This window comes from Mauremys reevesii, linkage group 7 (assembly GCF_016161935.1).
Source record: "Mauremys reevesii isolate NIE-2019 linkage group 7, ASM1616193v1, whole genome shotgun sequence".
In the NCBI taxonomy this organism is placed as follows: Eukaryota; Metazoa; Chordata; order Testudines; family Geoemydidae; genus Mauremys; species Mauremys reevesii.
The window spans coordinates 30,819,277-30,832,880 of NC_052629.1; the positions used below are offsets into that span (position 1 = coordinate 30,819,277).

The 13,604-nt window shown below is 44.5% G+C and overlaps 1 protein-coding gene across 12 annotated transcripts in view; it reads left to right on the forward strand.

The window, feature by feature from the left end:
- EXOC6 (exocyst complex component 6) overlaps nt 1–13,604 on the forward strand; it is a 185,165-nt gene that overhangs the window by 74,602 nt on the left and 96,959 nt on the right. For all 12 annotated transcript variants that reach the window (XM_039547871.1, XM_039547872.1, XM_039547873.1 and 9 more), the window contains exons 13-15: nt 395–492; nt 1,772–1,877; nt 7,466–7,575. In XM_039547871.1, the coding sequence (XP_039403805.1) occupies nt 395–492; nt 1,772–1,877; nt 7,466–7,575 (314 nt within the window). The remainder of the gene's footprint in view (nt 1–394; nt 493–1,771; nt 1,878–7,465; nt 7,576–13,604) is intronic.

The following is a 13,604-nucleotide window of genomic DNA, read 5'->3' on the forward strand; positions in this document are numbered from 1 at the left end:
CATTTCATTTCTGATTTATAGCAAGTAGTATTTCAGTTCAGTCATTGAATTTGCTGCTTGGAAAACCAGTTATGTTTTATTGCTTGTCTGCTCTTGAATCATTGATAAAACAGATAAAACACATTGTTTGATTAAATACCAAGTTAAAAATATTTAAAAGTAATTTGTTACATTTTGCCATGAAAACTGTAGTATTTCTAAAATAAACAGAGTATCAGGTTTACAAATTAGTAGATCACGTTAATAGTACCTTTACCTGTTGAGTCCTGTAACTTGTACAGTAGCGGTACAAAATTGCATGATAAAATAACCCCTCTTAACACATTGAATCACTGTATGATAAGCAATGATAGTAGTTTTTGAATTATTTGTCCTTTTTATTTTTGTACTTTAGGGTTATGGGTTTCCTGTGAATCGACTGTTTGATCTTTTATTTGAAATAAGAGATCAGTACAATGAAACACTGCTTAAAAAATGGGCTGGGTTGTTCAGGTTAGTATTACAAAATGAAAAAACGTCTCAAAATACTCTGTCAATTAGGGTTGGTTTAACTACGCAGTAATTGTGTCTTTGAATCAAATCTACTTTTTTCCGTTAAATTACAAATTTATTTAATTAAATACTAATTTTCTACATTTTTGTTAACCTTGTACAGTATACTATAGCTTGACCCAATAGGACTAAAGGTCTTTTGGCATTTCTATTATGAATTGACCTGAATGGATATAGAACTTGCAAACTGTAAAATTTAATTTCCTCTAGCATGAAAGTTTACATTCATTTTATACAAAAATTAATATCAGGTTGGGTTATTTTGCTAGAGAAAGGTGGTAAAATTAATAATCTCTTTCCCGTTTCAGTAATGCTGTGACTTTTTCTAGTTTAAAAACAACATTGAAAATGAAATATTACAGATTCTCATAAATTGAGTTGGGCTGATGTCATTGTACAATAATTCTAGGCAATATGACATGGGGAGGCTAACCTTGAGTTATGCTATTATAGGACCATCACAAAAGTGACGCCTTTAACTTGGACAGGAAGAAGGGTACAGAAAAGGTTATTGTTTTGTTGTTAGTGAGCATTCCTTTGTATCTCTCTTGGCAGAAATTGGGTGCTTTTGATGCAGCTGCTCTGCTTCTATGTCTGCCTTAAAAATAATTTGAGAAGGAAAATGGTAAACCCAGTATTAAGGGGGTTTTGGAGCTTTAATCTGAAGTTCCTGTTTAAGATAGAGAATGATCCCAATGTGCCCTGAGTGCATTTACAGTGGGAAAAAAATACATTTGTGTTGAACATGTTAACTAACACAATGTTAAACATTCAGTGTAGACTGTCATATTTATTGAGTTAGATGTTCATAGTTAACCATAGGGTAATCCAGCTAATATGAAGTCCCTGTTTATACTGATTTATATGATCTGAAGAGGAATTAGAAAGTACTAAGCTGTGTTTTGCATTGTGTTAATTAAAATATGTTCTAAAATGGTGTAATATTCCAGTATGGACAAACCTTCTAAGGTCAGGTAGACTGTGAAAAAGTAATTGCATGGATAAATGCGATCCCAGTGCTCTAGTAAGTATTACTCAATTTCCCAAAATGTTGTTTGGAATTCTGGAGCAATATTGAATTCAGTTCTCCACTTTTGGAATGTACATCCAATCTGATGTCAGTGCAAAGCTTTGTATTCATTTATGTATTCACTTATTTATGACGTTTTTAAGTATTAATCCATCTCCTGACTGTGCTGATTTTGCTAACTCTGAACAGGGATATTTTTGAAGCAGATAATTACAGCCCTATCCCTGTAGCAAATGAAGAGGAGTACAAAATAGTGATTAGCAAATTTCCTTTTCAAGATCCAGAACTTGATAAGGTAAGAACAAGTTTTATATTACAAAAGTTTACTTTAAACCAATTAAATAGAGTTAGGAGTGTAATGAATTTTGTAATTAAAAAGTAATTAAAGTTTTAATAACAAGGTAGATTAAGAGGCTAAATTACCTTTTTCATGGGTAATTATCTAGCTATAAATAAACATGAAAATTCAAGATGCAGTCATTTAATCTGAAATTTTAGTGAGTAATGAAGCCTATAGTTTTGTAAACAAATTAATAATCAACTTTTAATAATTAATACATTTTTTGTTTAGTGACAGTTAACTTTTAAGTTTTGCTATAGCATATCAGGTTTCATGAACCACAGTCTATGATGTACTGTAGCATTACAAAATGTAACAAACAACTACAAGGTCTATTAAAATATATTTTTTTGTAAATTAATTATTTGGGTGCTGCTCATCTTATTCGTTATGTGGGACAAAACATACCTGAGGTTCTTCCCTATATGAACTGTGTGTGTTCCTTTGAGGCCTTAGCATTCCAGTAGAGAGTTCTTGTGGATTTCTCTATGTACAGCTACAAAGTTCTTAAAGAAAATTTGCTCCCTCAAAAAAAAGATGGGACTAGTATGTTGTGCAAGCCAAATGTGTTGTGTAGGTAGTAGCAGACAGGAAGTAGAAGACCCAGTTTTGTGGTATTATTTATATCTCACTAGTTCCTAGAAGCCCCAAACAAAACTGAGACCCAAATAGACAGCTATTCCCACTGTTTACCATAAAACAGTTTTTATAGGGTCCACCACTGTAGGTATCTTCTTAGTCTTGCAGATATTTTGAATCTGCCATTCAGCTGTCATTTATCTTTACAAATGTAACAGCTGGATACCATGCGTATGTTACTGCAGTGAAATGGAAGAAGATTAAAGAGGGTTTTATGATGCTTAATGAGTGTAAGCTTTTTTTATAGATGAACATATATGATGGACTATAACAATCTATTAAAAATGTTAGGATGGTCATGACTTTGATAGTACTTTACCTCACTGTCATACTACGTTTACCTTTTCAAATTATTTTTTATTAATAATCAGTTTTCTTAGCTGTATTATAATAAGGCAATACCAAAATCGGAAACAAATAAATAAAACACAATATTAGCAATATATAGCACACCACATAGGTCTTACATTCAGTCTTATGGATAGTATTTGTCATGACAGACTTAGCCAATAGAGTGCCTTAATTTTATATTGTATTAAACCACTATAACTATTCTATTACTTATACAAATACACAATCTTAGACCATCCACTGTGCATATAAATGAGCCATGAGAATTCAAAAATGAGTACTTTGACAATGAGGGTAGATTGTCATTCACTAAAAAGGGAATACATTCTATGAACCATTAGTTTTCAGTTTGATTTATAACTCAGAAAGGCACTGTCATTTTAAACTAAACAACACTCGGTTTATAGATTTTTTTCTGTGGACCAAATTTCAGTCTAGTGTGCTTGAGAATACAGCTGGGAATTGGGAGTTGCGGCTTCTGTTCCCAACTCTGCTATTGGCCTGCTTTGAGGCATTGGGCAAGTCACTTTACATCTGCACGCTTCTGCTAATTCATCTGTAAAATGGGGGATAATGATTCCTACACATTTGTAAAGATCTTTGAGAGCTATAGACAGGAGTGCTGCCAGCTTTTTTGGCACCCTAGGCGGCAGAAGATCCCGCCCCCGAAATGGCGCCCGACAGAGATGGCGGACGGTCCCGCCCCCGAAATACAGCCGACGACCGGGGCGGCCGCCGCCCCCCAAATATTAGTGCCCTAGGCGACCGCCTAGGTCGCCTAATGGGTTGCGCCGGCCCTGGCTATAGATCTAAAGCACTGCATAATGCAGGATATTATTAAAAATAACATGCTCTAGATTGTTTTATCTCTTGTGTGTCCATTACTTCTTTGTCAAATAGAGCTACTGCTCTAGTGTGTTCTTAAATTGAAATGTGTTTATATTCATATAGCATAATGCGTACATTCATGGCCCTTGCACAAAAAGTATCTTAGTTTTCTGGTGACCATTGTTTGAAGCATCCCTCTCTAAGGTACTGGGTTTTGTGAAACTTCTTCACAGAATACCCTGTGTCCTAGGAGAAAATGCACTGAGCTAAGAGCCAGGAGGCCATGAGTTAAGATATTGCCTTTGTTGACTGCTGTTTATATTCCTATATACTTGAGAGCTCTATGCTGCCTAAGGGCTACAAGGCAGTCAAATAGTAGCCTGCATCATTTTACAAATAAGTTAACAGAGAGGTTGCATAAGGCCACTTCAGGCAGAGTTGGGAATAGGGACCAAATCTGTAATATGGCAAACCCAAGTCTTATGCACCTAGTTATATTGACTTTTAGATTGAGTGTGCTAAACCTGTAATGTTTTGTTTATACAATCTCTAATCACTGTGTTACACTCCCCTCTTACATTCAGGGATACAACCCATGATTTCTGATCATTGTTATTCTCCTGCTGTCTAGCAAATACTTGTGTTACCCACTGGGAAAGTGGATAGTGTGGCCTCCTGTAGTGGTTGGTCCTCACAGAGGATAAACTAGTACTCCTGTCTCTCCAGTGGTAGAGGATCTGAAGGTTCTAGGTTTAAACCCTGCTGATAACCCATGTGGGGAGTCTGTTTAATGGCATGATAGAACTTGTTTTTTTCAGTTTTCTTTTTTTTTTAAATGGTCTGTCCAATTCTCACACAGCGAGAAACAGGTTTTGTAGTTAAAATAGTACATGATCATTGGTCAGTGATAGTGTGATGTACAGCACAATACGGATGTCCCACATTGTGGCGATTTGTTCCACATGTTGGTAGGTTTGATGGCTGAGAGGTGTGGTTTGAAGAGTGTCAAGTTAAGTAATCCATCTTTTTTTACACCATAACTATTACATGGTGACACTAATCTGTTGTTACCTCCATTTTCTTGTGTGAAGAGACCTGATAACTGTCTTGTGGTAATTCCAGTTGTGAATTATCATTGTCCTTGCAGAGAGGTTAAATTCTTCAGTCAATGGAAGTCAGTGGTCATTGAGAATTCAATTATAATGAATTCCATACAGAAAAGGCTGTTATTTTGGGTTTAATAAAATATTTGTTTTCTTTTTATAGTACAAAATAAATGTAAAAGGTATCAGTGTGATATGTTATTTCTTATAAATTACTATGGCTTACAAAATATATTTATCATTAATTTGAAATTGTATTATGATATTTAAATGAAATAATATATACGTATTGGTTGAGATTTGCACAGCAGCCTACAGCATGTATGCACAGTAAAATTAATTGAATATTCTAAATCTCCTAGGCTGCTGTGCAAATCTCAACCATTGTATATCATTTGAACTTTTTTTTAAACTTTCTTGATCTGAGAACTGCACAATTCTTCTTTAAGTGCTCGTCCATATAAATGTTCCACTCTTGGTGTGTACCTGTCTCATGCACATGAGATTGAAGTCTTTGGCCAACAGTGTCTTTTGGAGCCACACTTGTGCCCTGTGTGTGTCCTTGTGGTCCTACACCAAGGGCATAAAGGGCAGAGCAGCCCAACTGCTGCTCACTTCCTTTTTACCACCTGTGGTTGTGAGACGGAGTTACCCAGTATCCATATCTAGACACATCCCTTAGCTGTTTACTCTTCTCCAGTTTTGTGTAAATATTAGTGTCAGTTTAGGAATAGTTAATTAGAATTAGTTGTTCACTGGAACATTTTTGATAAATTTTAGTTTGAAGAAGTTTTTATTTTCTTCCCTTACTGGGATCTTCTTCCCAACACTGGGGCTTCAGGGTGTCTAACGCCACATCTCTTGGTTTTAAGTAATATCCTTTCTGCAAGGCAGAAATACCTATATGTGATGGTCTCACCAGGTGCGTTTTTTTGTTGTTGGGAATCTCATATCCCCAGCATGTCTTCCATCTATAAATCCTTTTCTAAAAGGATTTTGAAGGCTAGGGAGGTTCATGTATAGCTGTTTTCATTGGGTTGTTCTATGCAACCAACTTAAGATCTGAGTACTGCTGACTTCACTGGACAAACTGCACATCAGTACAGGAGTGCCCCTATGAGCATTCTTAGAGTGCCCCTATGAGCATTCTTGAGGGTTCTTGGAGCTCTTGAGCCACATCCTCTAATGCCCCAACTTTGAACTCAGTAGGACAGTTAAATCTAAGTCCTCACAAGGAAAGGAGCATCACTCCTTGGGTAAAGTGAAAGGCAGGTTTCCTATTAAAACCTCCAGTGAAAAGAGGTCCAAGTCACCTCACAGATCCAATTCCCAAGAGATTCCTCAGCCCAAATTGACTACTAGCTGGTATTGGACTGCTGGTACCATATTGGCATGGTACTGGACTGCTGGTACCGTATTAGCATGCTAAATCAGTGGCTACCTTGACACCAAGTAATTCAGCTTTAGCAGCCCCTCCCTTAGACTTTGAATATTAATTTTTCTCATCTTCTGAGTCTCAGCATAGTGGACAGGAATCCCTTACTTTTTTCTCTAGGGCAACTTCCTACAAATTGTATGGGTTGGAAAAGGAATTGAGGGTTTCATTTAGATCCATATCCCATCGGGAGAATAAGGGTAGGCCTCCCCGGTATCTTCCTCTGTGGCCCTTGAGTCTCCATTCATATAACATCGTAAAATGGCCCTATTGAAATCCTTGGGGTTCTTATCACCCAAGACAACATACCTATATACCACCACCTACAGGGATATCCTACTCTTGTACTTGCCACTGGAAAGGCATCAAGGTCCGATGCTTCTTTTGCAGACATATATTGCAACCCCTCTTTAACTATACTATGAGAACCCACCTCCTTGTGAGTCACCAAGGGTGGGATGGACATAACTATATGAAAGAAAGAAAGAAAAGTTGCTTACCCTACAATAACTGAAGTTCTTTGAGATGTTTTGTCCATATGTATATTTTCCACAGTCCTCCCTTCTTCCCTGCTACTAGAGAGTCCTATAATATCTGTATTTTGTGGTAGCGAAGGAACTGAGTGGTGGTTGGGCCACTCCACCCCTTATGCTATCGATACAGGAGCACAAGGACGTTTGGCGCATGACAGCTCCAATGGATGTGCTGACCAAAAGACTCCCAAATCAAGTGCCTGAGGCACATGTGCACCAAGAGTCAAATATATATAGAGAGAACACATTTTGAACAACTCCAGTTACTGTAGGATATGAAACATTTCTGTTTTCTGTGCCTCTTTCCCTCCCTAGTCCTTTTCTGGCCTATTTAGACTGAAAGCTCTTTTGGGCAAGAACTGTTTTTACTGTGTGTTTGTCCAGTAGGGTCTCAATCTTGTCTGGAATTGTTAGGTTTTATTGTAATGCAAATAAATAATTTCTGTTATGTTATAAATTATTTTCATAAGTGTGATGGTCAGTCTAATACATGCCCATGTTTATATTTGATGAAAAGCAGAAACAAAAATAAATTGGATTAAAATATTTAAATTATAGCATTTGGCATTTATTAAGATTGCCACGTGTAATGTGAATATCTAGTTAGAATCAAAGTTTGAAGTATAATGTAGAATTAATGTTTTGTTTCCATAGCAATCCTTCCCAAAGAAACTCCCAATGTCTCAATCGGTGCCTCAGATTTATATCCAGGTTAAGGAGTTTATCTATGCAAGCCTTAAATTTTCAGAGTCACTTCACCGCAGGTAAGCATTGATACAGTGGCATATATATTGTCTTGGCACATGCATGTTATTTTTGTTTTATAATTGGAAGATAATGAGCTATACATACAATGTGATCAAATGTCGCATGTGTATATCATATGTGTATGATAGTTTTGCACAGAAAACTATCTAAACTTTAGTATCATGTTAGACAGTGTTTACTGGTTTGAGTTGTATGGAGGTTTTCTTCATTTAAAAAATCATGCAGTAGTTGAAAAAAGTAACCCGGAACTGGATAGTTCAGCAAAAGCTCTTTGTTTTGCTAATGCAGATTGGTTTTGCTGGTGTCTACAATATAGCTGTAGAAATTTTACTCTGAGAGGGTCAGTGAAAATAGAGAAAACTTAAATAGAGTGCAAGAAGAAAAGGGAAAATGACATACAGATGAATAATTATCATTTGTAAAAGTTTTGTTCTAGTTAATTCATGGAAGTCTTATGGCCTGTGTTATACAGGAGCTCAGACTAGATGAACACAGTGGTCCTTCTGGTTTTATAAGCAGTGAATCTCCGAGTTAAATGCCAGCCACCTGCATCAATGGGTGGGGGAACTTGATGGGGCCAGCAGTGAAAGTGGGACAGCCAATCGCCTGTTTAGAGGATCAGGAACAAGTTTTTTCTTCCATGAGCAGAGACCCAGGGTGTTTTTTGCCTTCCTTGCAGCACCTTCAAGCTACAGTAAGTTGAGCAGGAACACACTTAGTGCCAGCTGAGGTACTGGGGTGGAGTTGTTTGTTTGTCACAACTTGTGGCCTCTTTCCAGTGCAGTTAAGAGAATAAAATGAACGTTCCCAGAGGTAACAGACCTGGGATTTTGGTGCTGGGCCTTGAGCTCATGTGATAGGGTGAAACCTTGTGGCCTTTGCGGACCGAGGTCCCCTCCAAGTTGCACCCTCTGTCCCCTTCATGCGGAAGGGGGTGTGCTAGGATTCAGACAGAGCTGACTCCTGTGTGAGGTAGGCTGAGGAAAGCCTGCCCAGCATTATAGGTTATATGGTAAGGACTGAAGCCCTGTAACCCTGGCACTACTTACGGGTTATACAGGGCCGGTGCAAGGATATTTTGCGCCCTAGGCAAAACTTCTACCTTGTGTCCCCCTCCCTTCCCCCCAGAGCATCGCTTATCTTAAACTTTCAAATATGAATATTGCATATTGCATAATGTGGCAATGTTCATTAGAATTAATACACATTCAGCTTGAAAATTTATTAATTTCATTATTTAGTCTACATATTTAATGAAAATAAATAGCCTTGGTTCTCCTGCACATGGCTAGAGTCCCTCCTGCCCCCCCCCCCATGGATCTGGAAAGGACTGTTTTGGGGATCAGAGCACAGATCTTGGGGGCTCGGGGAGGAGGCGGCTCCGGGCTGGCACAGGGGACGCAGGTGGGCAGTGATGTGGGGCGCGGTGGAGGGAAGTGGCAGGGCCCACGGTTGCAGAGGACGCCTGCAGAGGTAGGTGCTAAGGGGCAGGCCCTGTGGGTGGAGAGGGGAGCGCTGCGGTTGGGTGCCCGAGGGCAGGGTCTGAGGGGAGAGGAGAGTGCTGTGGGGTGGGTTCCTGTGGGGAGGCTCTGTGGGGAGAGGAGGGTGCTGCGGGGTGGGTTGCAAGGGGAAGGGTCTGGGGGGAGAGGGGAGCGCTGCGTGGCGGGTTGCAGGGGCAAGGGGAGGCTCTCTGAGTGGAGAGGGGAGCGCTGTGGGGCAGGTTGCAGGGGGAAGGGTCTGGGGGGGGAAAGGGGAGCGCTGCGGGGCGGGTTGCAGGGGGAAGGGTCTGGGGGGAAAGGGGAGCGCTGCCTGTAGGGCAGGTGCCCGAGAGCGGGCAGGCTGTGGAGAGGGCGGGGCCGGCGTGTTGGGCCCCGCGGTGTTCATGGTGACTGCAGCCGCCAGCCAGCGCTGGGTCTCGAGGTGCGGGGCCAGCCAGCATGTACGACCGAGTTCCGCGGGTGCTGACTCGGCCGGCTGGCAGCACCAAGGCGCATGCGGGGCCCAGCTCCTACCAGCTGCAGCCTGGGAAACAGCAGAAAGCAGGTAACAGCTGGGAGCATCCAGATTTACTCCCTGGTTCCTCCCGCGCCCCTGGCCGCCTCGCTGGAGCTGTGAGCGGAACCCGCTCCCTGCACAGCATCCTCCGAGCCCCTCAAGGCAAACCCTGCCCTGGCCCGGCCGCGGACCGCCCCTGTGCAGGGAGTATAAACTTTTTTTTTGGACACTGCTTTTTGGCGCCCCCAAATCTTGGCGCCCTAGGCGGCTGCCTAGTTTGCCTAGTGGTTGCACCGGCCCTGGTGTTATATAGTAAGAAGCTGTGTAATACAAGAACTAGAGGTCACCAAATGAAATTAATAGACAGCAGGTTTAAAATAAACAAAAGGAAGTATTTCTTCACACAATGCACAGTCAATCTTTGCCAGAGGATGTTGTGAAGGCCAAGACTATAACAGGGTTCAAAAAAGAACTAGATAAATTCATGGAGGATAGGTCCATCAGTGGCTATTGGCGAGGATGGGCAGGAATGGTGTCTCTAGCCTCTGTTTGCCAGAAGCTGGGAATGGGCGACAGGAGATGGATCACTTGATGATTACCTGTTTTGTTCATTCCCTCTGGGGCACTTGGCATTGGCCACTGTCGGAAGACAGGATACTGGGCTAGATCGCAGTGATGAGCTGCCAAAATCTTAACAACCGGTTCCCTATAAAAAGTTCTGATTTAAGAGATGTGCCACAGTATGTATTTTTTGTACCAATAGGGTTACCATACGTAACCTCCTGGATGGCGATTTAAGAACCAAAAAGCCTGATATGTCCGGGAAAATACGGATGTATGTTAACCCTACCTAAAGTTCTTTTTTTAAAAGATGGGCCTGAACTAGAAATGAGCTCAGTTTCACATGTGGGTGTGCTAGGGTGACCAGATGTCCCGATTTTATAGGGACAGTCCCGATTTTTGGGTCGTTTTCTTATATAGGCTCCTATTACCCTCCGCCCCCATCCCGATTTTTCACACTTGCTGTCTGGTCACCCTAGGATGTGTCCACATGTGTGGGTCCCAGCTGCTCCCTGACCCCCTCATTGAAGGAAGTGTGCAGGGTTACTGCCCTGGGAACTGCAGGGCACCAGTGGATGTGGGGCTGGCTGCAGACAGAGGCGTGGGGCAGGGCTAGCTGGAGGCAAGGGGTGCTGGGCTGGCTGCAGGCAGGGCAGGGGGTGCAGAGCTGGCTGGAGACAGGAGGGTGCAGGGTTGGCTGGAGGCTAGGTGGGTGTGGGACTGGCTGGAGGCAGGGCAGGGGCTGACTGGAGGTAGAGGCTGGCTGCAGGCAGGTATGAGGGGTGTGGGGCTGGCTGGAGACGGGGGGTGTGGGACTGGCTGGAGGCAGGGCAGGGGCTGACTGGAGGTAGGGGCTGGCTGCAGGCAGGTATGAGGGGTGTGGGACTGGCTGGCTTCGGGCAGAGCCACAGGGGGGTGCGGCAGGGGTTGGCAGGGCTGGAGACAGAGGAGTGCGGGGCTGGCTGGCTTTGGGCAGGGGGGTGCGGCAGAGGCTGGCTGCAGCCAAGAGGAGCGGGGCTGGCTGGAGACGGGGGTGTGTGGGGCTGGCTGGCTTTGGGCAGGGCCGCAGGAGGGTGCGGCAGGGGTTGGCTGGACAGGGCCGGGGGTTCGGCAGGGGCTGGTGCAGGCAGGGCCGGGGGTGCGGCAGGGGCTCGTGCGGGCAGGGGCGGGGGTGCCGCAGGGGCTCGTGCGGGCAGGGCAGGGAGTGTGGCAGGGGCTGGCTGCGGGCAGGGGTGTGGCAGGGGCTGGCTGCAGGCAGGGCAGGGGTGCGGCAGGGGCTGGCTGCGGGCAGGGGTGTGGCAGGGGCTGGCTGCGGGCAGGGGTGGGGCCGGGGCTGGCTGCGGGCAGGGCAGGGGGTGCGGCAGGGGCTGGCTGCAGGCAGGGCAGGGAGTGGGGCAGGGGCTGGCTGCAGGCAGGGCAGCGGGTGCGGGGCTGGTGCGGGCAGGGCAGGGAGTGCAGCAGGGGCTGGCTGCAGGAAGGGCAGGGGGTGCGGGGCTGGTACAGGCAGGGCAGGGAGTGCAGCAGGGGCTGGCTGCAGGGGGTGCGGGGCTGGTGCGGGCAGGGCAGGGGGTGCGGCAGGGGCTGGCTGCAGGCAGGGGGTGTGGGGCTGGTGCGGGCAGGGCAGGGGATGCGGCAGGGGCTGGCTGCAGGAAGGGCAGGGAGTGTGGCAGGGGCTGGCTGCAGGCAGGGCAGGGTGTGCGGGGCTGGAACAGACAGGGCAGGGGGTGCGGCAGGGGCTGGCTGCAGGCAGGGCAGGGGGTGCGGGGCTGGAACAGGCAGGGCAGGGGGTGCGGCAGGGGCTGGCTGCAGGCAGGGCAGGGGGTGCAGGGCTGGAACAGGCAGGGCAGGGGGTGCGGCAGGGGCTGGCTGCAGGCAGGGCAGGGGGTGCGGGGCTGGTACAGGCAGGGCAGGCGGTGCAGGGTACTCACGGGGAGAGTGTCTCAGAGTAGCCCGAGCAGCAGGACGCAGCCCAGGCCCAGCAGAGCAGCCGGGGACCCACCAGGCAGCAGTGGGAGCCCCAGGCCAGGGGTCGGGGGAGCAGCAGCAGCAACAGGGCCAGGCGGTGGCCCACATGGCTCCCACAGCGCAGCGCCCCTGGCAGCCGGAGGAGGAATTACACCCTTCCCAGCAGGAGCCCATCAAAGGCGCAGCGCCTCCTCCTCGCAGGGACGCGGGTTAACAAGCGGTTCTTAAACCCTTCAAAATTTAACAACTGGTTTGCGTGAACCGGTGTGAACCGGCTCCAGCTCACCACTGGCTAGATGCACCTTTGGTCTGACCCAGTAGGGTCATTCTTATGTTCTTAACTCTGGCTCTGGAACCAATTAAATGCCTGGTCTAGGAGAATATGAATGATGGGTGGGTAGTGCCCCTCCCCTTTGATAAAGTTTAATAAAAGTTGCATTCTGCCGCTTAATTTCATGCATATGTCTGTCTCCATGCATCCGACTAAGTGGATATTCACCCACGAAAGCTCATGCTCCAATACGTCTGTTAGTCTATAACGTGCCACAGGACTCTTTGCTGTGTCTTTATTTTGTCACTGTGTCCAAATTAACATGATGCATACTGTAAAACCATAGCATACTCATATACTTACTTATATACTTTCTTCTTCCATTTTGCCTCATATATATTTTCCCCAGTCACTCTGCCTTTGTCTTAGTTTACTTAGACTGTGAGTGCTTTGGGGCAAGAAACATACCTTTACTTCCTATACAAAGCACTGTGCACACTAATGGTGCAATATGCAAGTATAAAATAATAATGTGGTCTCCCATCCCTACATTGGACGAGAATTCTTGAATATATGTCAAATTGTTCTTACTTTGAAGATTCTCTTTGAAGTCACTTAGAGAGAGAGTTTCTGATAAAACGAAACTAAAGCAAAACCTCTACAAAATGACTTTCTTCAGTGGAAAATATTTCAACACTTCCATTCTCCCCCTGCTACCCCCCCAAAAACAAGTCCAGCTTGGTTTTAATTACATAAAATAACATTTGTAGATTAGTCTTGAAGGCTCAAATTTGCTATTCACAGCTGGTCATCCACTTTTGCACTGTTAACAAATGTAAATGACTCTCCTTTCACACATTCTTAATTGATACTGTTTATAATTTACACGTACTAATGAGTGCCTGTTGACCCAGTGACTCATTAAACACACAAATTACTCTTTCCTAACTGCTATGTTAACAAACCTCCAAGAGCTAAAAATAACAGATTTTTGCATCAGTGTTGAAATTCAGTTAGTGGTCCTGGGTAATTGGGTGGGTGAATGGGGTGTTTTGTGAGACAGATCATGGAACACTCCTTTTTTTTTTTTTTTTGTAAATTCAAATCAGAACTGTTTTCTTGTCATGCCAGTCTTTATAAGCATTACCAAATTGTAAACAGATACACAGCCTAGGTATCTGTTGGATAGATACTGTTTGCAGTGTTGTAGGCCTGTTGGTCCCAGATATGAGA